The sequence below is a fragment of the Ornithorhynchus anatinus genome, chromosome X5 (genome assembly GCF_004115215.2).
Source record: "Ornithorhynchus anatinus isolate Pmale09 chromosome X5, mOrnAna1.pri.v4, whole genome shotgun sequence".
NCBI lineage: Eukaryota > Metazoa > Chordata > Mammalia > Monotremata > Ornithorhynchidae > Ornithorhynchus > Ornithorhynchus anatinus.
In genome coordinates this window covers 6702172-6728300 of record NC_041753.1, presented here as the reverse complement: position 1 = coordinate 6728300, position 26129 = coordinate 6702172, and the positions used below count along the sequence as shown (strand labels likewise).

The window sequence follows — 26129 nt, the reverse complement described above, 5'->3', positions numbered from 1 at the left end:
CTGACCTCATCCCCATCGGGAGCAGAGAGGAGACGGGGGCTGAATGAGGGGGTTGGAGTTCCCCCAGCCCCCCTCCTCCCACACTGTCCTGGCCCAGTTGGCAACTGGCCACCGGACGGTTTGGGTGAACATCCGGTTGGGTGTCCAGACGTCACCTCGGTCGGATCTTATTTTCCACAGCCCCTCCCTCCCGTAGCCGGAGGACTGGACCAGTTCTGCCCCTCCCAGCTAATATCCTGGTGCCCTCCCCACTCTCCGTTGCTGTTCCAAACCCCAGTGCCAGGGAAGCTCACACAGAACCCGGGAATGGGCCCCAAAAATCTGGGAGTCCACCCAGTCGGAGATGCGCCCCGGGACGCAGAGCCTGAATCTGGCCTGTCGGGAACTGGGGCTGCTCCTACCCAGAGACCTCTGGAGATGGTCGGTCGTGTTCATCTTTGGAAGCATCTGGGGCTTCCACACAGACCTGGCAGTTCATCCCTCACGAGGGAGGGTGGCACGCGGAAGGGGGGTTTCAGCCCGTCGCCGTTGGCCGAGGGCCAAAATAAGAAGGCCCGGGAGGACCACCCTGCCCCTATTCCAGCTCGGCTTCCAGAGCGTGCTGGGCTGGGCTCAGGTCCGCGGGCAAGGGAGACCTCTAGGTGATGGGAGTTCACACCCCTCCCTCTTTGACCTCCCCCAGTGCCCCCCATCATCCTCAGAATACCAGCTGTGGTTTGAAGTGCTTAGAGAAGGAGGAGAAGGATGAGGAGGAGGAAGGAGAAGGATGAGGAGGAGGTGGAGGAGGAGGAGGAGGAGGGGGTGGAGAAGAATGAGGAGGAGGATGAGGAGAAAGAGGAGGAGAAGGATGAGGAGGAGGATGAGGAGGAGGAAGGAGAAGGATGAGGAGGAGGAAGGAGAAGGATGAGGAGGAGGAAGGAGAAGGATGAGGAGGAGGTGGAGAAGGATGAGCAGGAGGTGGAGGAGGAGGAGGAGGAGGTGGAGAAGAATGAGGAGGAGGAGGAGGAGGAAGAGAAGGAGGAGGAGGAGGATGAGGAGGAGGAAGGAGAAGGATGAGGAGGAGGAAGGAGAAGGATGAGGAGGAGGATGAGGAGGAGGAAGGAGAAGGATGAGGAGCAGGTGGAGAAGGATGAGGAGGAGGTGGAGAAGGATGAGCAGGAGGTGGAGGAGGAGGAGGAGGAGGTGGAGAAGAATGAGGAGGAGGATGAGGAGGAAGAGAAGGAGAAAGTGGAGAAGAATGAGGAGGAGGATGAGGAGGAAGAGAAGGAGAAGGAGGAAGTGGCTCTGTCCCCTGCTCCCCGTCCCATCCCCTCCCCCGACTCTGCTCCTGGCCTCAGGAATCCAAGAACCCGTCCGTGGCCTCCGCTCTCCTCCCGCCCCGGCCCCAAGTCCCCAACCCTGACGCACCCCATGATCGTCTGACACCACCCCACAGAAGCCCTACTTCCGTTGTCGAACGGTGCTGAGCGGCCTGTCGGAGGTCTCGTGGACAGAGGAGCACGATGCCGTCCTGGAGCACTTCATTCAAGACCCCCGGGAGCCCATGGTCACCGTGTCCGTCGGATCCCTACGCGGGGCTGAAGGTGGAGCTGGCATGCCCGTGCAGGTATCCCCGTTCGTGGCTCCGCTCTCCCACCGCCCTCCGCCCCTCGCACCGAGAGCCGAGCCCGTCCCAGGGCCGACAGCTCCTCCCACGATCCCTCCTTGCAACCGGGCCCCCGGCCCATCTCCCCCGGCCCGCCCCGCTCCATTCGTTTCCCCACAAGAAGCAGCGCGGTCCGGTGGATAGGGGCCCGGGAGCCAGAGGACCTGGGTTCTCATCCCGGCTCTGTCACGTGTCTCCTCGGGCAAGTCACTCGCTGGGCCTCGGTTCCCCTCCTCTGCAGACTGGGGATTCAGTCCCCGCACTCCCTCTTGCTTTGAATGCGCACCCCACGTGAGACCTGATGATTCCGTTTCTACACTGGCGCTTCGAACGCCACTTGGCACATAGAAAGCGTTTCACGGGCACCGATATCCTTCTCCCTTCGAGTGATCCTTTGCTCCCTCCCGATGTGGTTTCAGATCCCTCTTGGGAATTTCCCTGCCCGCCGGGGTCAGACCCTGCCCTTTTCCTGGCTTCCGGAGCCCTCCCCCACCCCCTTTTTTCTCAGCCTCCTTCTAGGGCTCTTGCTCTTAACTCCTCTCCGGTCTCTTCCCGTCCGTTCGGTCACGAGGGTGATCGATCCGGGCCGTCGACCCTCTCCCTTGATTTGGGTCCGCCCGGTGCTAGATTTGGGGTGGGCGGGGATGGGAGAGCCCAGTCTCTCGTTGAATACAAATGCGTCGCGACCATCTGCTCGGCGCAGCCCTCGCCCCCGGCCCGACCCCGGCTCCCCCCCCTCCGGCCGCCACCCTTCTCGCCGCCGGGTCCCACGGGGAGGGGACGGGTGACACCGCGGGGGGCGGGGGAGGGGACGAGCCACCCCTTCCGCGCCCCCCACCCCCGCCTCCCCGCAGACCCAGCACCAGCTGACCTACTTCATCCGGCAAGCGGCCGTCCCCATCACCCCGGAAAACTTCGAGGCCACCGTGCAGTTCGGGACGGTGCGCGGCTGCTACATCACGGCCCTGCTCCGCTTGATCAACGGGGTCTTCGCCCCGCAGATTTTCAGCACCACCACGTGGCCGGAGAGTATCCGCAACCACTTCTCCTCCCACCTGCACAAGTTCTTGGCCTGCCTGACTGGTGAGAGGGTCTCCGGCCTCCCCCCCCCCCGCCGTCCGACTCCCCAATCCCCCTCCCCGGTCCTCCCACCCCGCGGCCTCATCCCGCCCCTCTGGAGAAGAGGCCGAGAATGGAACTTCTTTCTCCTGTCGTTCTCCTGTCCCCCTCCACCCTGTCACCGCCTCCTGCCTTCTCATCCCGGCTCCACCACTTTCCTGCCGTGTGACCTCCCGCGTGCCGTTTTGCTGGATTCAATTCCTGTTCTCCTTCCTACTTAATAATAATAATGATAATGTTGGTATTTGTTAAGCGCTTACTATGTGCAGAGCACTGTTCTGAGCGCTGGCGGAGATACAGAGTGATCAGGTTGTCCCACGTGAGGCTCACGGTTGATCCCCATTTTACAGATGAGGTCACTGAGGGCCAGAGAAGCGAAGCGACTCGCCCACAGTCACACAGCTGACAAGTGGCGGAGCCGGGATTCGAACCCATGAGTCCCGACTCCCAAGCCCGGGCTCTTTCCACTGAGCCCCGCTGCTTCCCGAGGTCCCGTGTGGGACCTGATGATCTCGTATCCGCAGCCTCCCTAGCACTCGGTACGGTGGTGCGTAGTAAATGCTCAGCTGCTGGGCTATCAGATCGTTATCAGTTTTGAGCCCGGGCCCAGAATCAGAGGTCCTGGGTTCGTTCATTCATTCGGAAGCATTTACTGAGCGCTTACTGTGTGCAGAGCACTGTTCTCATCCCGCCTTAGCCGTGCGACCTTGGGAAAGTCACTTCCCTTCCTCCGTGCCTCAGTTACCTCATCTGTAAAATAGGGATTAAGACTGCCAGCCCCGTGTGAGACGTGGACCGTGTCCAACTTGATTATCTTGTGTCCGCTCCGGCGCTTAGTACGGTGCCTGACAGATGGTGAGTGGCCTGGCACATAATAAGCGCTTCCTACCGCTTAAAAACAAGCAAACAAGCGAAAAGGAACGATGCATCTCCCCCAGTGCTTAGGCAAGGGCTTGGCACCTAGTCGGCGCTCAAGAAGTGTAACAGTAACAGTAGCGATAATCCGCAGAGCACTGTGCTGAGCGCTCCAGGACATCGGTGGGCGTCCCCGGGGAGAAAATATGATCCCTTTAATATCGGCGAAGATGACTTCCGCCCAGTCCCCGCACCGTTTCTGCGGGGACCGGCGCGCCCCTCCCCCGCGTAGCCCGACGGGAGGAGGCCGAGGTTACGGGGCGGCCCCCGGGAACCCCCCTCCCCCCGCTAATCGGGAAGGGGACCCGTCCCGCGAGATGAACGGCGCCGTACGACGGGGGGAATGAGATGAAGCGGATCGGCGAGCGATTTTCATCAGCGCCAGTTGTCGAGGCTGGCTCCCATAGTGAAGGAGGAGTTGATGAGTAAAGGCAGCATATAAACAGCTAACAGATGTCACTATTGAGGCCCAAACTGTGTGCTCACATAGAGTGACAAGTCTGAGTTTTTACAGGCTGTAAGCCACATAGCTCATGTGTCTATATATATATATATATTCACACATATTTCTACACATTTATTATTTCACATCGACACCTTTCCCTTCCTCTCCCCGCACCTCCCCCCTCCCCCCTTCTCTGCTCCCCCCCTTTATCCCTCCTCCTGCCTGTCCTCCTCTCTTCCTCCTCCTCCTCCCCCTCCTCCTCTTCGGCATTCTCCTCCTCTTCCTCCTCCCGAGAAGCGACGTTGTGGCCCGGCGGAAAGAGGAGAGGGCCGGAAGTCGGGAGACCCGGGATCTAGTGCCGGTTCCCCCACCCGCCTGCCGTGGGAACCTGGTGCCTCGGTTTCCCCATCTGTCAAACGGGGGGTTCCCCGACCGTTCTCCCTCCGGCTTAGAGTGTGGGAAAGGGGCGGCGTCTGACCCGATTCACCTCGTCTCTACCCCCGTGCTCGGGACATTGCAAGAGTTTAACGAAGACCACGATTGTTAGTATTAGCACGGTGCCTGACGCACAGTAAGTGCCTAACAAGTACCACGAGGGCAGGGAGCGGGTCCGCCGACTGTAATGCGCCGGACTCACCCGGATATTTAGTCCGGCGCTCCTCACGGAGTAAGCTCTCAGTGAATATCGTTTAATGACTGATTATTCTTCCGCTATTGTTATTATTCTCCTCTTCCTTCTCCCCATTTCCTTCTTCGTTCAGTCGATGGTATTTATTGAGTGCTTATTCGGGGCAGAACACTGGACTGAGCACCCGGGAGAGTACCCTACCGCAGAGCTGGCAGACACGTTCACGAAGAGCTTACGGTCTACGATCTGTCGTCTTCTTCCCTTTCTCGCCCCGGCTCAGTCAGTCGGTGAATGGATGGTATCTGTCGGGTGCTTACGTTGTATATTGTGATCTGTTTATTCTTCTTAACGTCCGTCTCCCCCTCTAGGCCGTGAGCTTGCGGTGGGCAGGGGTCGTGACCGCCGATTCTGTTGGATTGGACTCTCCCAGGCGCCCAGCCCAGTGCTCTGCACGTAGTAAGCGCTCAGTAAATGCCACTGATGATGGCGATGGATGATGCTAACTGCGTCCCAAGCGCTCGGGAGAGTACCGCGCCGCAGAATCGCCAGGCACGGTATCCCAGCCCGCGGGGAGCTTACGGTCGAGCTCCGCGTCGGGGCCTGCGGATTCAAAGCTTCCGTTCCCTTCCCCGACGTCCTGCAACCCCTCCCCGCCCCCATCTCTCTCTCTCTCTCTCTCTCTCTCTCTCTCTCTCCCCGTCCTCAGACGTCCGTTACAGAATGGAGGGCCACACAGTCCTTTACATCCCAATGGAGGCCATGAGCCTGAATCCCGAGTTGGTGGTGAAGGACAAGGAGCTGGTGCAGAGGTTGGAGAGTGAGTAGCCCCGGCACGGAGCTTCGGGCGGGGCGATGCAGAAACAGGATCGGGGGCGCCGGGCCCCAAGGCGTGGGACGCGCGGGGTCTCCCCCACCCCCCGCCGGAGCCGGGGGCCGAGGGGGGGGACGGGGAGGGGATCGAGGAGATCGAGACCCATCGGGCAGCGCTGAGTCGGTCAGTCTTTGCTTACTGTGTGCAGAGCACTGTACTAAGCGCTCGGGAGAGGACAGCACAACGCTGGAACGGACACGTTCCTGCCCACGGCGAGCCTCCAGTCTAGAGGACTAAGGCTGAACCGAGCCACGTCCCGGCTGCGGACCCCCGGAAAGCCCCCTTTCCGGCGGCGAGGGGGCCGGGTTCTCCCTCCTTCGCCGCCGACCCGCCCGCGAGGGTCCGGGGCAGGGGACCCCTTCTCCATCGCCCCCCGGGCTCTCGCGGGGCCGGGCGGAGTTCAGGGCTCGTATCGGGGAGGGGGCGTCTTCGGGCCCCGGCGGAAGCGGCCCGAGGACCCTCCTCCCCCGACGGCTGCCGCTCCCCCCCCCCCCCCCCCGCCAGCCTCCATGGTGCACTGGACCCGGCAAATCAAGGAGGTGTTGAGCGCCCAGGAGGCCGTGGAGATGGGCGAGAGCCTGGGCCCTGGAGGAGATTGAGTTTTGGCGGAAATCGCTGCGCCGACCTGTCGGGCATCAGCAAGCAGCTGAGCAAGGAGGGCGTCAAAACACATCGAGTCCATCCTGAATCTCTCCAAGTCGTCCTACGTGACACCCTTCCTCAACTGGCCAGGCAGATACAGGTGCTGGCCGGCTGAGGGGAGGAGGGCGGGTGGTGCCGGGGAGACCACCCGGGCGGGGAGCCCTCTCACCCACCCTCCCTCCGGCCCGGAACGCCCCAACCAACTACTCATAATCTCGGTGTTTAAAGCCCCTCGTGACGCGCCGCGCTCTGTACTAAGCGCCGGGATGGATGCAAGCAAACCGGGTTGGACGCAGTCCCCGCCCCACACCGCGGCTCACAGTTTCATCCCCATTGTACGGGTGAGGGAACTGAGGCCCGGAGAAGTAAAGTGACTTAATAATGTTGTGGTATTTGTTAAAGCGCTTACTATGTGCCGACCACTGTTCTAAGCGGCTGGGGTAGACCACAGGGGGAATCAGGTTGTCCCACGTGGGCTCACGGTCGCCTCATCCCCATTTTACAGATGAGGTGACTGAGGCCCGAAGAAGTTAAGTGACTCGCCCAAAGTCACACAGCTGACAAAGTGGCCGAGCCGGGATTCGAACCCATGACCTCTGACTCCAAAGCCCATGCTCTTTCCACTGAGGCCACGCTGCTTTCTTGCCCCAGGGTCACGCAGCTCACAAGCGGCGGAGGGGGGGAATTAGAACCCAGGTGACAATGTTGGAACCGTTAAGCGCTTACTATGTGCGGAGCACCGTTCTAAGCCTGGGGGGAGATACAGGGTCATCGGGTCGCCCCCCCCCCCCGCGAGGCTCACGGTCTCAATCCCCATTTACAGCTGAGGAACTGAGGCCCAGGAAGTGAAGTGACTCGCCCACGGTCACCCAGCTGACGAGTGACGCAGCCGGGATTCGAACCCACGACATCTGACCCCCAGGCCCGGGCTCTCCCCACTGGTCACGCCGCTTCTCCCTCTTCGTAGCCGACGGATAGTTAGACCGTGAGCCCGTCAATGGGCGGGGACGGTCTCTATCTGTTGCCCAGCTGTCCATTCCGAGCGCTTAGTTCAGTGCTCTGCACATAGCGAGCGCTCAGTAAATACCATTGAATGAATGAATGATTATTCCTCCCCGCTTCGAGGCCTTCTCGAAGGCCCATCTCCTCCGAGAGGCCTTCCCTGACTGCGCCCTCCTTTCCTCTTCTCCCACTCCCTTCTGCGTCGCCCTGATTTATTACTCCCTTTATTCATCGCCCCCACCCCCCCCCCCAGCACTTTTGTCCACATCTGTAACTTTATCTATTAGTATCAATGTCTGTCTCCCTGCCTCTGGTCTGTCGATCTGCGGTGGGCAGGAAATGTGTCTGTTTCTGCTGTTCTAGAGAAGCGGCGTGGCTCAGTGGAAAGAGCCCGGCCTTGGGAGTCGCGGGTCGTGGGTTCGAAAGCCGGCTCTGCCACCTGTCAGCTGTGTGACCGTGGGCCGGTCGCTTCGCTCCTCTGGGCCTCATCTGTCAAATGGGGACGAAGCCCGTGAGCCTCACGAACCTGATGACCCCGTATCTCCCCCAGGGCTCAGAACGGGGCTCCGCGCATAGTAAGCGCTTAACAGAAACCAACATTATTATTATTGTTATTCTGTCGTCGTCTCCCAAGTCCTCAGAGAAGAAGCGTGTCGCAGCGGATGGAGCACAGGCCTCGGAGCCAGAAGGGTCAGGGGTTCTAAATCCAGCCCTGCCGCTCGTCTGCCGGGTGGCCTTGGGCAGGTCCCCTCCCTCCTCCGGCCCTCAGCGACCTCATCTGGAAAATGGGGATTGAGACCGTGAGCCTCACGAGGGACGGGGACTGGGTCCAACCCGATTAGGCGGCGTCCGCCCCGGTGCTTGGCAATAACGTAATGATAGCGTCGGTATCCGTTAAGCGCTCACTATGTGCAGAGCACTGTTCTGAGCGCTGGGGTGGACACGGGGGAATCAGGTTGTCCCACGTGGGGCTCACCGTCTTCATCCCCATTTTCCAGGCGAGGTAACCGAGGCCCGGAGAAGTGAAGCGACTCGCCCACGGTCGCACGGCTGACGGGCGGCAGAGGCGGGGTTCGAACCCACGACCTCTGCCTCCAAAGCCCGGGCCCTTTCCACCGAGCCACGCCGCTTACATAGGAAGAGCTTAAGAAATGCCGCGCTCATCAGCGTTACCGTTACGGCGAGCGCTCGCCAGGTCCGGTCGACCGAGTGCTCGATAGATGGGAAGCGGCGCGGCCCGGTGGAAAGAGCCCGGGCTTGGGAGTCACGGCTCGTGGGTCCGAATCCCGGCCCCAGCGCTTGTCAGCCGCGTGACCCCGGGCGAGTCGCTTCACTTCTCCGGGCCTCAGTTCCCTCATCTGCAAAATGGGGATTAAGACCGTGAGCCGCACGCGGGACGACCCGACGACCCCGGATCCCCCCCGGCGCTCGGAACTCCGCACGTAGTAAGCGCTTGACAAATACCAACGTTGTTATGAGATCGGCCGGCTTGCCGGATCCCTCGGCCGGGCGCCGCGCGCGCGGCGGGCGCTCACTTCAACCCGTGGCCGACGGCGCCGACGCCGGCCCCTCCCTCCGCAGGACGAGTCGCACCAGGCCCGGTCCAATCTGACCTTCCTGTCCATCCTGAAGGAGCCCTACCAGGAACTGGCGGCCCTCCGGCCCAAGGACATCCCCGGCAAACTCCCCGGCCTGCTCAACCTCATCCGCGTCATCTGGGTCAACTCCCCCTACTATAACACCCGCGAGAGGCTCACGGCCCTCTTCCGCAAGGTGCGGGGGCCGGGGAGGGGAGCGGCGAGGCGCGGCGACGGGGGCGGGGAGAGACGGCCTGGGCCTTGGGGAGATGGACAGGCGGTGTCCGGTTTTACAGAGGGGGAGACCGAGGCACGGGAAGCGGCCTAGCGGGAAGAGCCGGGGGCCCGGGAGACCGGATCGGTCATCCCCACTTTGACGGAGGAGGGGACCGGGGCCCGGGGTCGTAGGGGGTAGCGTGGCCTGGTGGAGAGAGCCCGGGGCCCGGGAGTCGGAGGAGCCGGGTTCTAATCCCGGCTCCGCCCCTCGTTGGCCGCGTGATCGTGAGCGAGTCGCTTCGGCGCTCCGCGCCTCCGTTGCCTCAGCCGCCCGATGGCTGCTAAAGCTGGGCCACGGGACCGGGTCCCGGCCGGTCAGCTCGTCTCTACCGCGGCGCTCGGTACGGCGCCCGGTACCGTACTCGGCCTACGCCGTTCAAAAAAAAAAAAAAAAAAGAGGACGAGGGAGCCGAGGAGTCCGGTGGAGCTCCCCGAACCCGGGCAAGCGCTCAGTCGATACCGTCGATCGATCGAGGTCGCCGGTTCCGATCCCAGCTCTGCCACCTGTCGGCCGTGTGACTTTGGGCCGGTCACTTCACTTCTCTGTGTCTCGGTTCCCTCATCTGTAAAATGGGGATGAAGACGGTGAGCCCCACGTGGGACGACCCGATTCCCCTCCATCTCCCCCCGGCGCTCAGAACGGCGCTCGGCACATAGTAAGCGCCGAACGGATAGCATCGTTATTATCATCGACTGGTTGGGGGGGGGGGCGGTGTCGGATCCCGCGGGGGGAGGCGGCGCCGACCACCGGGCCCGGGTGAGACCCCGCCTCCAGCGTGGCTCGGTGGAAAGAGCCCGGGCTTGGGAGTCGGAGGCTATGGGTTCGAATCCCGGCCCTGCCGCCCGTCAGCTGGGTGACTGCGGGCAAGTCACCTCGCTTCTCTGGGCCTCGGTGACCTCATCTGGAAAACGGGGACGAAGACCGTGAGCCTCACGGGGGACGACCCGACGACCCTGTATCCGCCCCGGTGCTTAGAACGGTGCTCGGCACATAGCGCTTAACGAATACCGACATCACTGTTATCATTATTGCCTCTGCCACTTGTCTGCGGCGTGACCCCGGCCAAGTCACTTCGCTTCCCCGGGCCTCAGTTCCCTCCTCTGCAAAATGGGGATTCAGTGGCCGTTCTCCCTCCCGCCTAGACCAGGATCCCCGTGTGGGACCTGAGTGATCTGGCGTCTACCCCAGCGCTCGGCGTGGCGTTCGCTACGCAGTAAGTGCTTGATGGACGCCACCGTGATTATCATCACTGCGCGGAGAGCACCCCAGAAGCAACCAACGATCAGCTGTGCTCACCGAGCGCTTCCTGGGTACCGAGCGCTGCGCCGAACCCTTGGGGAGTACAGCGGAACCAACGGGCACGGTCCGGTCTGTCGGTGGTATCTATTGAGCGCCTACTGTGGGCGGAACACTGCACCGAGCGCTCAGGAGAGTCCAATATAAAAGAGTCCGGAGACACGTCCCCCGCCCTCCAGGATAGAGGACCGAGGAGACCGACCGTTGGTTTCTAATAATAATGTTGGTATTCGTTGAGCGCTTCCCACGTGCCGAGCACCGTTCTAAGCGCTGGGGGAGACACGGGGTGATCAGGTGGTCCCCCGGGAGGCTCCCAGTTAATCCCCATTTTACAGATGAGGTAACTGAGGCACAGAGAAGTGAAGTGACTCGCCCAAGGTCACGCAGCTGACGAGCGGCAGAGCCGGGAGTCGAACTCATGACCTCCGACTCCGAAGCCCAGGTTCTTTTCCACTGAGCCACGCCGCTTCCCTTTCTAGCCACCTCCGTCGCTTCCTCTAGACCGTGAGCCCGTCGTGGGCAGGGAGCGTCTCTTAGTCGGTTCGGTTGTCCTCTCCTAAGCGTTCAGTAGTCAGTCGGTGGTATCTGTTGAGCGCTTACCGGGGGCGGAGCACCGTACCGAGCGCTCGGGAGAGGACGGTACAACAGTAAACGGGCGCGTTCCCCGCCCCCGGTGATAGCGTAGCGTTCTGCACACGGTAATAGCTCGGCAGATACCGCCGACCGACCGGCGGACGTACGGGGGCCAGGCCGGGCCGGGCCGGCAGGGAAGGGCGGGGGTCTTGGCGAAGTAGGCGGGGGGCACGGGTGGGGAGAGCGATGCCCCAGCACTCCAGATCGGCGTCACGGCGTAGCGGCCGGAGCCCGGGCCCGGGGGTCCGAAGGCGGTCGTGGGTTCTGATTCCGGCCCTGCCGCTCGCCCGCCGTGTGGCCCCGGGCAAGTCGCGTCGCTCCTCCGCGCCTCGGTTCCCTCATCTGTAAATGGGGATGAAGACCGCGAGCCCCGGGCGGGACGGGGGCCGCGTCCAACCCGCCTTGCCCCTATCCACCCTGGCGCCCGGTCCGGTGCCCGGCACCCGGCGAGCGCTTATCCAACGCCGCGATTAGATGAGCAACGAAATCATCCGGCTGTGCTGTCGGGACATCTCCCTGGATCGCATCTTCGAGGGCTACGTGGCGTCCAGCAAGGAGGGGCTCTACGGCTGCATAGCCTGCTGTCGGGCCTGGAAGGACTCCTACCTCCAGGCCGTCCAGCTGCACACCCGGTAGGCGGGCCCGGCGCCCCGCTCCCCCCGGCCAAGGGACCCCCCCCGCCCCAGCTCCATTAACTCATATCCACCTCGGTGCTTGGGACGGTGCTCGGCACGTAGTGAGAACTTGAGTACCGTTGTTGTTGTTATTATTTTTCACCCCTCCCCTCACACCGCCAGCAGGCTGTCCCGCCGCACCCCCATAAGGGGGGCGACCGGCGGTCGGACGTGGCCTCCGCCCCCGCCCGGGACCCCCCCGGCCAGGGGACCCGTGGCCCCACCTCCAGTTCTGATCTCTCACGGTGGGCGGGGGACTCGCCTCCCAACTCTTTTATTCATTCATTCAATAGTATTTATTGAGCGCTTACTATGTGCAGAGCACTGTACTAAGCGCTTGGGATGAACAAGTCGGCAACAGATAGAGACGGTCCCTGCCGTTTGACGGGCTTACGGTCTAATCGGGGGAGACGGACAGACGAGAACAATGGCACTAAACAGCGTCAAGGGGAAGAACATCTCGTAAAAACAATGGCAACTAAATAGAATCGAGGCGATGTACAATTCATTAACAAAATAAATAGGGTAACGAAAATATATACAGTTGAGCGGACGGGTACGGTGCTGTGGGGATGGGAAGGGAGAGGTGGAGGAGCAGAGGGAAAAGGGGAAAATGAGGCTTTAGCTGCGGAGAGGTAAAGGGGGGATGGCAGAGGGAGTAGAGGGGGAAGAGGAGCTCAGTCTGGAAGGCCTCTTGGAGGAGGTGATTTTTAAGTAAGGTTTTGAAGAGGGAAGAGAATCAGTTTGGCGGAGGTGAGGAGGGAGGGCGTTCCGGGACCGCGGGAGGACGTGACCCGGGGGTCGACGGCGGGATAGGCGAGACCGAGGGACGGCGAGGAGGTGGGCGGCAGAGGAGCGGAGCGTGCGGGGTGGGCGGTAGAAAGAGAGAAGGGAGGAGAGGTAGGAAGGGGCAAGGTGATGGAGAGCCTCGAAGCCTAGAGTGAGGAGTTTTTGTTTGGAGCGGAGGTCGATAGGCAACCACTGGAGTTGTTTAAGAAGGGGAGTGACAGGCCCAGATCGTTTCTGCAGGAAGATGAGCCGGGCAGCGGAGTGAAGAATAGACCGGAGCGGGGCGAGAGAGGAGGAAGGGAGGTCGGAGAGAAGGCCGACACGGTAGTCTAGCCGGGATATAACGAGAGCCCGTAATAGTAAGGTAGCCGTCTGGGTGGAGAGGAAAGGGCGGATCTTGGCGATATTGTAGAGGTGAAACCGGCAGGTCTTGGTGACGGATAGGATGTGTGGGGTGAACGAGAGGGACGAGTCAAGGATGACACCGAGATCGCGGGCCTGCGGGACGGGAAGGATGGTCGTGCCATCCACGGTGATGGAGAAGTCTGGGAGCGGACCGGGCTTGGGAGGGAAGATGAGGAGCTCAGTCTCGCTCATGTTGAGTTTTAGGTGGCGGGCCGACATCCAGGTGGAGACGTCCCGGAGGCAGGAGGAGACGCGAGCCTGAAGGGAGGGGGAGAGGACAGGGGCGGAGATGTAGATCTGCGTGTCATCTGCGTAGAGATGGTAGTCAAAGCCGTGAGAGCGGATGAGTTCACCGAGGGAGTGAGTGTAAATGGAGAACAGAAGAGGGCCAAGAACTGACCCTTGAGGAACTCCAACAGTTAAAGGATGGGAGGGGGAGGAGGCTCCAGCGTAGGAGACCGAGAATGATCGGCCAGAGAGGTAAGAGGAGAACCGGGAGAGGACAGAGTCCGTGAAGCCGAGGTGAGATAAGGTACGGAGGAGGAGGGGATGGTCGACAGTGTCAAAGGCAGCAGAGAGGTCAAGGAGGATCAGAATGGAGTAGGAGCCATTGGATTTGGCAAGAAGGAGGTCATGGGTGACCTTAGAGAGAGCAGTCTCGGTAGAGTGGAGGGGACGGAAGCCAGATCGGAGGGGGTCTAGGAGAGAATGGGAGTTAAGGAATTCTAGGCATCGATTGTAGACGACTCGTTCTAAGATTTTGGAAAGGAAGGGTAGTAGGGAGATAGGACGATAACTGGAGGGGGAAGTGGGGTCAAGAGCAGGTTTTTTAGGATGGGGGAGACGTGGGCGTGTTTGAAGGCAGAGGGGAAGGAGCCCTTGGAGATCGAGTGGTTAAAAATAGAAGTTAAGGAAGGGAGGAGGGCAGGGGCGATGGTTTTAAGAAGGTGAGAGGGAATGGGGTCCGAGGCGCAGGTGGAGGGGGTGGCACTTGCGAGGAGGGAGGAGATCTCCTCTGAGGATACTGCAGGGAAGGATGGGAAAGTAGGGGAGGGGGTCGTTGGGGGGGAGGGGAGAGGCGGAGGGGTGACTCTGGGGAGCTCAGACCTGATCGTGTTGATTTTCGTGAGGAAATAGGTGGCCAGATCATTAGGGGTGAGAGATGGGGGAGGGGGAGGAACAGGGGGCCTAAGGAGAGAGTTAAAGGTCCGGAACAATCGGCGGGGGTGACGGGCATGGGTGTCGATGAGGGAGGAGAAGAAGCTTTGCCTGGCGGAGGAGAGGGCAGAGTTAAGGCAGGAAAGGATAAATTTGAAGTGTGTGAGGTCGGCTCGGTGCTTGGACTTTCGCCAGCGGCGCTCAGCAGCTCGAGCATAGGAGCGTAGGAGGCGGACGGAGGAGGTGATCCAGGGCCGTGGGTTAGTGGCGCGAGAGCGGCGGAGGGAAAGGGGGGCGAGAGAGTCGAGATGAGTAGAGAGGGTGGAGTTGAGAGCGGAGACCCGATCGTCGAGAGTGGGAAGAGAGGACAGGGGCGGCAAGGTGAGGCGAGATGCTATTGGAAAGACGGATGGGATCGAGAGAGCGGAGGTCTCTGTGGGGCAGTAGCGAAGATTTGCAGGGGGAGGGAGTGTGAGAGATGAGGCAGGTGAGAAGGTTATGGTCCGAGAGAGGGATTTCAGAGTTGGTGAGTGAGGAGATAGTGCAGCGGTAGGAGATGACAAGATCTTAAGATTTTACGGTGGACCCTCCCAAGCGCTTGGTCCGGCGCTCCCCCCGTAACAAGCGCACGGGTTGACCGGTTGATCCCGGGGCCCGCCGCCCCGCCCCGCCAGCCGCCCCCCGGCTCCGGGTCGGCCTCGGAGTGGAGCCCGCCGCCCCGTCCCACGCTCGACCCCGTTCCCGGGAGGAGGGTGGTCCGGCCCGGGCCTGCCTCTCCCCACTTGCGCCTTGCTCCCGCTGCGCATCGCGCCGCCCCGATGTCCCCGTCCCCCCCCCGCCCCCTGCTCCGCCCCCCGCCGGGCCCCCCCGGCCCGGGCGTCTCCTCTCGGCCCACCCCCATCCATCCCAGAGATCCGGAGACCGCCCGCCCGCCCGCCACCGAGGGCCCGGATTCTGTCCTTCCTCCCCGGGCAGGTTCTCGTCGCGGGGCTGGGTCCTGGATCAGACGAGCATCTTCGCCCAGGTCGACGCCTTCGTGCAGCGCTGCAAGGACCTCATCGAGGTGCGGGGGGGGGGGGGGGGAGGACCGAGGCCAGGGGCCCCCTCCCCAGCCCCGGACCTCTGGCGGGAGCCGCCTCCCGGCACTCCGGTGACTCAAGTCACCGCATCGGAGCCCTCCCTCGGGCGCTCGCCGGGTGCAGAGCACTGTTGGGCGCGTTCGGGGGAGGACAGCCCAGCCCGCACGTTTGGCTCGTCTAGCGCCCGCTTGCTCGCCGTGCCGCAGACCCGTCTATCTCGCCACCGACCCCTTTCCCCCCGCCTTCCCGCTCCGTATGCTCCGGGTCACCCCCCCCCCCACCCCACCTTCTAAACCTTATTAAGGTCACGTCTCCTCCAAGAGGCCTTCCCTGATTATGCCCGGCTCCCTCTCCCTTTTGCATCCCCTGAGCACTCAGTTCCGTCTCCTCTGAGCACTCGATATTCACCTCACCCACGTCCGCGCGGCACTTGGGCCCGAAGCCGTCATTTATTTTAATACCCGTGGCCCCCTGTAGATCGTAATCTCCTTGCGGACAGGGGGTACGCGGACCGATTCTGTCCCGTGGGGCCCCTCCGATCAGCGACACGATCAGTCGGTCGTATTTATTGAGCGTCTGCTGTGTGCGGAGCACTGGAGTGAGCACTTGGGAGAGTCCGGAACGACGGAGTCGGTAGACACGTTCCTCGCCCACGGGGAGGTTCCCGTCTAGAAGGGCAGACAGACGTTAATGTGAATAAATATATCTTAATTCATTCAATAGTATTTATTGAGTGATTACTGCGCGCAGAGCACTTGGAATATGCAGTTTAATGTCCGTCCCCGCTCTCTCCCGAGCACTCAGTCCAGAGTGCCGCGCGGGGTAAGCGCTCTGTAAATATCGCCGATCGATGTATGAATGGACAACGCGACGAGAGGCAGCGTGGCCTGGCGGAAAGAGCCCGGGCCTGGGAGTCAGAGGTCCCGGGTTCTAATCCCCACTCCGCCGCTTGTCTGCTGAGCGACCTCGGGCCGGTCATCTCACTTCTCTGGGCCTCAGTGACCTCATCTGTAAAACGGGGATTCAGACCGGGACCCCAGGGACCCGGGCCGTGTCCAGCCAGATTAGCTTGAACCTGCCCCGGCGCTCGGTACAGTGCCTGGCACGTAATGAGCGCTTAAACCCGCCCGCCCTCCGGGGACTGTCCCCGCTCACCCCTCCGTGGACCCCGAACCCTCTTAAGTCTCTGGCCGTGCCCTCTCACCCCGTCCCGCCCCCCCCCAACGCCAGGCGCCCCGGGAGCCCCGGAGCCCGGGTCTTCCGGTCTCCTCCACCCGGCCCCGACGGGAGCGCTGACGCCCGCTCCCCGGGTCCGGCGCAGGTGTGCGACTGCCAGTATCACTTTGCCCGCTGGGAGGATGGCACCCAGGGCCCGCTGCCCTGCTTCTCCGGGGCCCAGGGCCCCCAGGTCAGCCGGAACCTGCTGGAGATCGAGGACATCTTCCACAAGAACCTGATGACGCTGCGGGCCGTGCACGGCGGCATCCTGGACGTCAAGAACACCTCCTGGCACGAGGACTACAACCGGTGCGCCCCTTCCCCGACCGGGGCGGGGGGGGGGGCGTCCGGGCCGGGGGCGACGGGGGGACGCCCCGGGACAGCTGAGGGAGAAGGCGGGGAGGGGGCGGGGTGTGAGGGGAGGCGGCCTCCGTCCTTGCCCGCGATCGTCGGGATGCGCCGGGCGCGCGCCGCGTGCGGAGCACTGGACCGCGCGCTTGGTAGAGGGTGGTGCGCCGAGTTGGAAGCCGCGTTCCCTGCCCACGGCGAGCCGCCTGGCCAGAGGAAGAGAGGAAGGGCGAGGGGGTGGGGAGGGGCGACGCCGCTCGCCCGCTGCGTGACCTCGGGCCACTTCTCTGGGCCTTCGTCACCTCATCCGTGAAATGGGGACGGAGACCCTGAACCCCACGTGGATCAACTCGTATCCTAGCGCTTGGAACAGGGCCCGGCACCTAGGGAGCATTTGACAAGTACCGTTGTTATTACGGGTGTGTCGCCGAACCCCTGTCCCCCCTCTACCCCCGCGCCTCAAACCCGTAACCGGTTCAGGTTCCGGGCCGGCATCAAGGATCTGGAGGTGATGACTCAGAATCTGGTCACCGTGGCCTTCGAAACCGTGCGGGACGTGGAGGACGGGGTGCAGCTCCTCGACACTTTCCACCGGCTCTCGGCCCGCGAGGTGAGCGGCGGACCGAGGGTGGAGGCGGTCGCGTCCCCGCCTCCGGCCCCGGCCCCGGGAGCCCGGAAGGGTGGCCCCGGCCCTTCCCCGTGGCCCGATCTCGGACCCTGGGTGTGTGAGGGAAGGGCCGCCGGCGGGGGGGGGGGGGGGCGGCTCGGACCCCCCCGTCTAACCCCGGATCCTCCATTTACCCGTTGGGTGATCTCGGGCGAGCCGTTGCGTTCCTCTGGGCCTCGGTCTCCTCGTCGTCGACCCATCGTTGGTTCATTCAGTCGTAATTTATCGAGCGCTTACTGTGTGTAAGGCTCTGTACTAAGCCCTTGGGTGAGTACGCTATAATGATAATGATAACGATGGCATTTGTAAAGCGCTTACTGTGTGCAAAGCACCGTTCTGGGCGCTGGGGAGGATACGAGGTCATCAGGATGTCCCGCGTGGGGCTCACGGTCTTAAATCCCCATTTTACAGTTGAGGGAACTGAGAGCCCAGAGAAGTGAAGTGACTCGCCCGCAGTCACACAGCTGACGAGCGGCAGAGGTGGGATTCGAACCCATGACCTCCGAGTCCCCAGCCCCGGCTCTCTCCGCCGAGCCACGCTGCTTCTCTGCTGTTCTGTCGTCCTCTCCCGAGCGCTCAGTACAGCGTGGCTCAGTGGAAAGAGCCCGGGCCTGGGAGTCAGAGGGCGTGGGTTCGAATCCCGGCTCCGCCACTCGTCAGCCGCGTGACCGTGGGCGAGTCCCTTCACTTCTCTGGGCCTCAGTTCCCTCGTCTGTCAGATGGGGATTAACCGTGAGGCTCGCGTGGGCCAACCCGATGACCCCGCGTCTCCCCCAGCTGCTTAGAACGGCGCTCTGCCCGCAGCAGGCGCTTAACAGATACCGACGTTCTTGTCGTCGCACCGCCCCGCGCTCGGTAGGCGCTCCGTAAATGCGATCGACGACGGCTGACTGGTGGGTGGCTGGGCACCGTGGCCGGGCAGCGGGACCCCATCCCCTCGCCCCGACCCCGCCTCCCCCCGACCCCCAACAGGCCATCAAGCGGACGTTCGACAAGAAGGCGGTGGACCTGTACATGCTCTTCAACGGGGAGCTGGCTTTGGTCAACCAAGAGCTCAGCAAGAAGCGGGCGTTCGTGCTGCCCCACGTGGGCTCCTACGCGGGCCAGGCCCACTGGGTCAGGGCCCTGAGACGCCGCCTGGACCGCTCCATGAACGTAGGTGTCCGACGTCCGTCCGTCCGCCCCCGGCTCCTCGTGCGCTCGGCCCCCCCCCCCCCCCGACTAACGGGGAGGGTGGCGTCTGGCAGTCCGTCGGTCAATGGGCCTGACGAATCCGGCACTTAGAACAGGGCTTGGCGCATGGTAAGCGTTTCCCGGATGCCATTATCCGAGAGCATTTATTTATTGAGCGCTCAGTATGTGCAGAGCGCTGCACTTAGCGCTCGGAACGTGCGAATCGGTAACAGGGAGAGACGGTCCCCGCCCTTTGACGGGCTCACGGTCTCATCGGGCGAGACGGACGGACGAGGACGATAGCGGAAAATAGGATCGAGGGGATGAGCGTCTCATTAAAACAGTAGCAAATAAATTGATGATAAACAATGGCCATAATTTAGACCGGGAGCCCCCAGGGGGACGGGGACGGCGTCCGACCCGACGGTCTTGTCTCTCCCCCCGTGCTTAGGACGGTGCTTGGCACAGAGTAGACGCTTAACAGATAGCACGATTATTATCGTTGCTTAGACTGGAAGCCCCGGGTGGGACAGGGATGGTGTCCAGCCTCATTACCTCGTATGACGATAACGTTGGCATTCGTTAAGCGCTCACTGTGTGCGGAGCACTGTTCTAAGCACCGGGGGAGATACGGGGGGATCGGGTTGTCCCACGGGAGGCTCACAGTCTTCATCCCCAGTTTACAGTTGGGGGAACTGAGGCCCAAGAGAAGCGAAGTGACTTGCCCACAGCTGACGAGTGGCGGGGCCGGGATTCGAACCCATGACCTCTGACTCCCAAGCCCGGGCTCTTTCCACCGAGTCACGATGATAATGCCGATGAGGATGATAAGCAGTGTGGCGAGAGGAGCGGTTAGGCCGGCCCTCACCCTCAGCCGGGCTCCTCCGCTCCCTTCTGCCCGTTCTCTCCCCCCCACCCCCCCCCCCCCGTCTCCCCAGTGCCTGGCCAGCGCCCACTTCCTGCCTCACATCGGCACCGGGGAGGAGAGCATCCACACCTACCAGCAGCTGACCCAGGCCATGGACGAGTTCGTCCGCAGGACCTTCCACGAGTGGACCCAGACCCTGGACAGGGACTGCGTCCGCCGGCTGGACACCCCCCTCCTCCGCGTGAGCCTCGAGAAATCCAACATGCTGGACGTCAACTTCGACAAGTGAGGACCCGGCCCCCGGGACCTGCCCCCTCCGGTGGTCCTGGGGGCCTCTTCGAGCCCCCGCTTCGGGCGAAGCGCCGGGGCGGATCCGTGGGGCTCACGGTCCCCGTCCCCGTTCCCCGGGTGAGGGAACCGAGGCCCGGGGAAGCGGCGTGACTCGCCCGCGGTCACGGGGATCGGCCGGGCCCCGGCGACCTCGTCTGTGAAACGGGGATGAGGGACCGGGGAGCCTCCCGAGGGACGGGGACTGTGCCCGGTTATCCCGCGTCCGTCCCGGCGCTCGGCACAGCGCCCGGCCCGGAGGGAGCGCTTAACGGATACCCCGGTTCTCCTTCTTGCCGTGTCCGGGCAGGAGCCTGCTGAACCTGTTCGTGGAGATCTGTTACTGGGAGCGGCTCCTCATCGAGACGCCTCACTACGTGGCCAGCGTGGCCGAGTGCGCCGAGGAGCTGCGCGTCCTGCGAGAGAATCTGCTGCTCGTCGCCCGGGACTATAACAGGTCCGCCCGGGGCCGTCCCCCTCCCGCCCCCGCCCCGGGACCCTCCCCGCCCGGGGACGTCTCCCCCGGCCCCGCCCGCGGACCCGGCCCTCCCCTCCAACCGCCCCCGCCCCCCTCAGGTCGCCCAGGCAGGCCATTGGCAAATCGAGCCTGGCTTGGATGAGAGGCAGCCCGGCCCAGTGGAGAGAGCCCGGGCTTGGGAGTCGGAGGTCACGGGTTCGATCCCCGGCTCCGCCACTTGCCAGCTGGGTGACTGCGGGCAAGTCACTTCGCCTCTCTGGGCCTCGGTGACCTCCCCTGTCAAATGGGGATGAAGACCGTGAGCCTCACGGGGGACCACCCGGTGTGACCCCGCATCTCCCCCAGGGCTTAGCACGGCGCTCTGCACGTAGTAAGCGCTTACCAGATACCAACATCACGACTATTACTTCACTTCTCTGGGCCTCCGGTCCCTCCTCTGTAAAATGGGGATCAGGCCCGGGAGCCCCGTGTGGGATAGGGGCTATCCCACGGCCTGATTATCATTAATAACGATAACCGTGGTATCCGTTAAGCGCGTCCCCGTGCTACGCCGGGCACCGTACTAAGTGCTGGGGTGGGTACGAGCCAATCAGGTCGGACACGGTCCCCGTCCCACGCGGGCCGGACGGTCCCAATCCCCATTTCGCAGAGGAGGCGACCGAGGCTCGGAGAAGTAAGGGGACTCGCTCGAGGCCGCGCGGCAGACAAGCGGCGGAGCCGGGATCGGAACCCGCGACCTTCCGACTCCCGGACCCGTGCTCTGTCCGGTGGCTGCTTCCCACTGTGCCTCGTATCTACCCCAGAGCTTAGGACGGTGCTTGGCGGGTAGTAGGCGCTTAACAGGTGCCGTTATTATGATTTATATATGGGGAAGCGGCGGGGCTCAGTGGGAAGAGCCTGGGCTCCGGAGTCAGAGGTCACGGGTTCGACTCCCGGCTCTGCCACCCGTCGGCTGTGGGACTGCGGGCGAGTCGCTTCCCTTCTCTGGGCCTCAGTTACCTCATCTGGAAAATGGGGATTAACCGTGAGCCTCCCGTGGGACGACCTGATGACCCCGTCTCTCCCCCAGCGCTTAGAACGGTGCTGTGCACGTCGTGAGCGCTTAACAGATACCGACATTACGATTGTATTGTATCCTGTGATAACGGTTAATTATAGTGAGTCATAATCGTTACTAATGATAACAACCCAGGCCCCGGGACTCCCGGGCCCTTTCCGTGGGGCCGCGGTCGGCCGTGGGGCCGGCGGACCTCGGGGTCCGATCCCTCCGCCCTCTCCCGCCCGCTCAGGATTATCGCCGTGCTGTCGGCCAACGAGCGGGCCCTGTTTAAGGAGAGGATCCGTTTCTTGGACAAGAAGATCCACCCCGGACTCAAGAAGCTGCACTGGACCCTGAAAGGAGCGAGCACCTCGTTCATCAGCGAGTGTCGGGTGTACGCCAGCAAGGTGGGCGCCGGGGTGGGGACTCCGGGCATTGCGAGAGGAAGAACCAAGACACGAGGCCCCTCGCACGGGGAGAGGCCCGGCCGCGGGCTTCCCTCGGCGCTCACTGCGTGCGAAGAGCCGTAACGATAATAACCGCGGTACTGGTCGAGCGCTTTCTAGATGCAGGCACTGTGCTGAGCGCCGGGTGGATACGGGCTGATCGGGTGGGACGCGGTCCCCGGCTCGCAGAGGGCTCGCGGTCTTCACCCCCGTTTTCCAGACGAAGGGACTGAGGCCCAGAGAAGCGAAGCGACGTGCCCGAGGTCACCCGGCGGACAGGCGGCGGAGCCGGGATGAGAACCCAGGTCCCTCTGACTCCCGGGCCCGGGCTCCGGCCACTAGGCCACGCCGCCTCTCGGCGCCGGGCTAGATGATCGGGTCGGGCACGGTCCCTGTCCCGAGAGGGGCTTCCAGCCTTAAATCGGAGGGAGGAGAGGAATCGAGTCCCCGTTTTACGGTTGAATGACCGGAGGCAAAGAGCGGTTCGTGCCCCAGGTCCCGCGGGAGGGTCGGGATTGGAACCCAGGTCCCCTGACTCCCAGGCCCAGGCTTCTTCCTCAGGAAGCAGCCCGAACGGATATCGCCGTCACCGTCTTCTCTCCCGAGCACTTAGCCTAACGCTCCGCACACAGTGAGTGCTTGATGAATATCGCCCATCCATCGACTGAATGGTCGATGGGAGCTCGGGGAGGGAAGGGTCCCGTTTTTTTTCCCCTCTTTGAAGGTGTTTGTCGAGTACCTAATACGTGCCAGGCACTGTACTGAGCACGGGCTTTGGAGTCAGGGCTCATGAGTTCGAATCCCAGCTCTGCCGCTTGTCGGCTGTGTGACTGTGGGCGAGTCACTTCACTTCTCTGTGCCTCAGTTCCCTCATCTGTAAAATGGGGATTAAGACCGTGAGCCCCACGTGGGACAACCCGATTCCCCTATGTCTACCCCGGCGCTTAGAACAGTGCTCGGCACATAGTAAGCGCTTAACAAATACCGACATTATTATTATTATTATTAGATACACGCTAACCCGGTTGGACACAGTCCACGTCCCCCACGGGGCTCGGAAGCGAGGTGTAGTAGCTAGAGCCCGGGCCTGGGAGTCAGAAGGTCATGGGTTCTAATCCCGGCTCCGCCGCTCGTCGGTTGCGCGACCTTGGGCGAGTCACTCGGGTTCTCCGGGGCCTCAGTTGCCTCGTCCGGAAAACGGGGATCGGGGCGAGGAGCTCCACGTGGGACGGGGACCGTGTCCGACTCGATTGGCTCGTATCCACCTAGCGCCCGGCCTAAAGTGAGCCTTAACAAATACCGTCGTCATCGTCATTATCTTCCGGATGAGGTTTGAGGCTCGGGGCGCCCGGGGCGAGCGTGGCTCCCCCTGGGAGTCACCACCGTCCCCGGGTTGGGGTCTCCGCGGGCCCAGGTGCAGGCCATCGTGAACGAGTACAAGACGGCGTCGCTGACGGTGGGCTGGCGGGCCCAGGAGATCTCGGAGACCCTGCTGGTGTCCATCAACGCCAAGCGGGTGTTCCAGGACCTGGAGTTTGAGGAGGACCAGAGAGCGCACCGGGCCGCCGTCCAGGAGAAGCTGCTGAGCCTGCACCACGACATCGTGGACATCATGCAGGAGACCTACGAGTTCTTCAAGAACGACGGCCCGGAGGCGAGGGACCGACCCCCGGGCCTTCCCCGTCCTCCGGACCCCCGGCCCGCTGCTCTGGGGGGACGGCAGCTCCCGGCGTGAAAGGGGGCAACTCCTCGGGGCTCTGGCAACCCCCCCGGTCCCCTCCCGATCGGTCGATGGCGTTTCCGGAGAGTTCACTGTGGGGCCCGAGCGCCAGGGAGAGGACGGTGGGACGGAGCTGGCGGACCTGTTCCCTGCCCACAGTGAACTTACGGTCTGGGGCCTTCCCTCCCCCGTCCCCCTCCGGAAGCTCCTTTTTTTTAAATGGGATTCGTTAAGCGCTTACTGTGTGCCGGGCGCTGTACCCCTCCTCCTCGTCCCCAATCCCTGGCTCCCTCTCCCGGCTTCCCCGCCTCCACCTCCTCCTCCTCCTCCTCCCGTAGATCCAGCAGCAGTGGATAGCGTACACGATCCGGCTGGATCGCATGGTGGAAGAGGCCTTACGCCTCAACGTCAAGTGGTCCCTCTTGGAGCTGTCCAAGGCCATCAATGGCGACGGCAAGACCACCCCCAACCCGCTCTTCAGGGTCATGGTCGTGCTACACGGTGAAGGCCCCGGGGACGTGGCCAAGGTAGGTGGGGGTAGCGCCCGGGAGCCCCGGGTTCCGGCCCCTGGCTCCGGCCCCGGCCCCTTCTTAAAAACCTCCAGTGGTGGGCCTGTCGACCTCCGCGCAGAACAAGAACTCCTCACTCTGGGCTTCGAGGCCGTCCCTCACCTCGCCCCCTCCTACCCCTCCTCCCTTCTCTCTCTCCACCGCCCGGCCCGCACGCTCCGCTCCCCCGCCGCCCGCCTCCTCGCCGGCCCCCGTCCTCGCCCGTCCCGCCGTCGACCCCCGGGCCGCGTCCTCCCGCGGTCCCGGAACGCCCTCCCTCCTCGCCTCCGCCGAACTCATTCTCTTCCCCTCTTCGAAACCCTACCTGAAGCTCACCTCCTCCGAGAGGCCTTCCCACGCTGAGCTCCCCTTGGCCCTCTGCTCCCTCTACCCCCCCTTCACCTCTCCGCAGCTAAACCCTCTTCTCCCCCCTCTCCCTCTGCTCCTCCCCCTCTCCCTTCCCATCCCCTCGGCGCCGTGCTCGTCCGCTCGACTGTACGCATCCTCATCGCCCTATGTATTTTGTTAACGAGATGTACGTCGCCTTGACTCCGTTTACCCGCTGTTGTTTTAATGAGCCGTTCGTCCCCTCGATCCCGTTTATCGCTACTGTTCCCGTCCGTCCGTCTCCCCCGATTAGACCGTGAGCCCGGCAGAGGGCGGGGACCGTCTCTGGCCGTCACCGACCCGTCCGTTCCAAGCGCTCAGTCCGGTGCTCCGCACGTCGTAAGCGCTCCATAAATACCACTGAACGAACGAACGCATGAATCTCCAGCCCCCCTGCCGTCCCCAGGCTTCCGGCCCCCGGCTCCGAGGCTGCCCCCTCCGCCCCAGGCCGCTCCCGGAGTCGTCTGCTTCTGGCCGGCCTGCCGGCCCCAAGAACGGTTCCTTTCCCTTCTTCCACTCTCGTGGGTTTCGGCTCCGATAAGGTGGAGACGCGCTGTGGTCTAGCGGGAAGAGCCTGGGCCCGGGAGGCGGACGACCCGAGTTCTAATCCTGGCCCGGCCGTGTGCGTGCCGGGCGACCTCGGGCAGGTCACTTCACTTCTCCGTGCCTCAGTTACCTCATCTTGTAAAATGGGGATTCAATTCTACCCCCTCCTACTCGGGCTGCGAGCCCCACGTGGGACAGGGAGCGTGTTCAACCCATTAACTTGCATCTTCCCTAGTGCTTAGAACGGTGAGCGCTGGAGAAGTACCATAATTGATTCACGAATTCGGCAGTTAACCGTGGCGTCGGTTAAGTGCCGCGTGCCGAACACCGTACTGAGCGCTGTGGTAGAATGCAAGACGATCAGGTCGGGCGCCACCCCTGTCCCGGACGGGGCTCTCGAGTCCAAGAATTCGTACATTCGTTCGTTCGGTCGTATTTATTAAGCGCTCACAGTGTGCGGGGCACCGCACTGAGCTCTCGGGAGAAAGAGGGAGAACAGATAGCCGTCGGCCGTTTTGCAGCGGAGGAGACCGAGGCTCAGAGAAGCCAAGCGACCGGCCCGGGGTCACACGGAGGGCAGGTGGCGGAGCCGGGACCGGAACCCGGGTCCCCCGATCTCCAGGCCCCCAAGGGAGCCGGGGGTCCGAGCCCTCCGTCCCGCCCGCAGGTGGAATTCTCGCCGACGCTGCAGAAGCTGGCGGGGGTGGTCAACGACATCACCGGCCACCTCATCGACACCATCTCCGTCTTCCCCCACCTCCCCGAGGTGCTCATCAAACGGCGGTTCAACCGGGAGCCCATTCACGTCCTCGTGGGTGAGTCGGGGCCCGGGGCCGGGGGGCCGCCCGCGGGCCGGGAGGGGGCGGGGGGCGCGGGGCCCGGCGGACAGAGCCCGGGCCCGGCGGTCAAGCAGGACCTGGACGTCTCCCCCGCTCCGCCGTCTCCCCTCTGTGTGACCTCGGACCGGTCGCCTTCGGTCTTCTGGGCCTCAGTTTAACCCTCCGCGAGACGGGGGTTCGACCCCCCCCGTCACGTCGGCCGCAAGCCCCGCGTGGGCCCCGATGATCCCGTATCTCCCTCGGCGCCCGACGCGGCGGGTGGCACGGAGGGAGCGCTCACGAAGTACCGGCTGGGTCGGGGATCGATCCCGTGGCTGCACCGGTGCTTCGCACGGAGGGAATGCTTCCCAAGTACCCGAGAAGCAGCGTG

The 26129-nt window shown here is 63.2% G+C and overlaps 1 protein-coding gene across 1 annotated transcript in view; it reads left to right on the top strand.

Annotated features, from left to right (window-relative positions):
• The window catches only part of DNAH2 (dynein axonemal heavy chain 2), a 105735-nt gene that overhangs the window by 8776 nt on the left and 70830 nt on the right, over positions 1-26129 (top strand). Inside the window, 20 exon segments of the mRNA XM_029055983.1 lie at positions 1436-1606; positions 2500-2728; positions 5459-5569; positions 6128-6209; positions 6211-6232; positions 6234-6287; positions 6289-6343; positions 6346-6365; positions 8849-9040; positions 11525-11682; positions 15052-15139; positions 16477-16682; positions 17202-17331; positions 18361-18543; positions 19500-19714; positions 20067-20213; positions 21524-21680; positions 23134-23373; positions 23778-23966; positions 25588-25735. Coding sequence (XP_028911816.1) covers positions 1436-1606; positions 2500-2728; positions 5459-5569; positions 6128-6209; positions 6211-6232; positions 6234-6287; positions 6289-6343; positions 6346-6365; positions 8849-9040; positions 11525-11682; positions 15052-15139; positions 16477-16682; positions 17202-17331; positions 18361-18543; positions 19500-19714; positions 20067-20213; positions 21524-21680; positions 23134-23373; positions 23778-23966; positions 25588-25735 — 2797 coding nt within the window.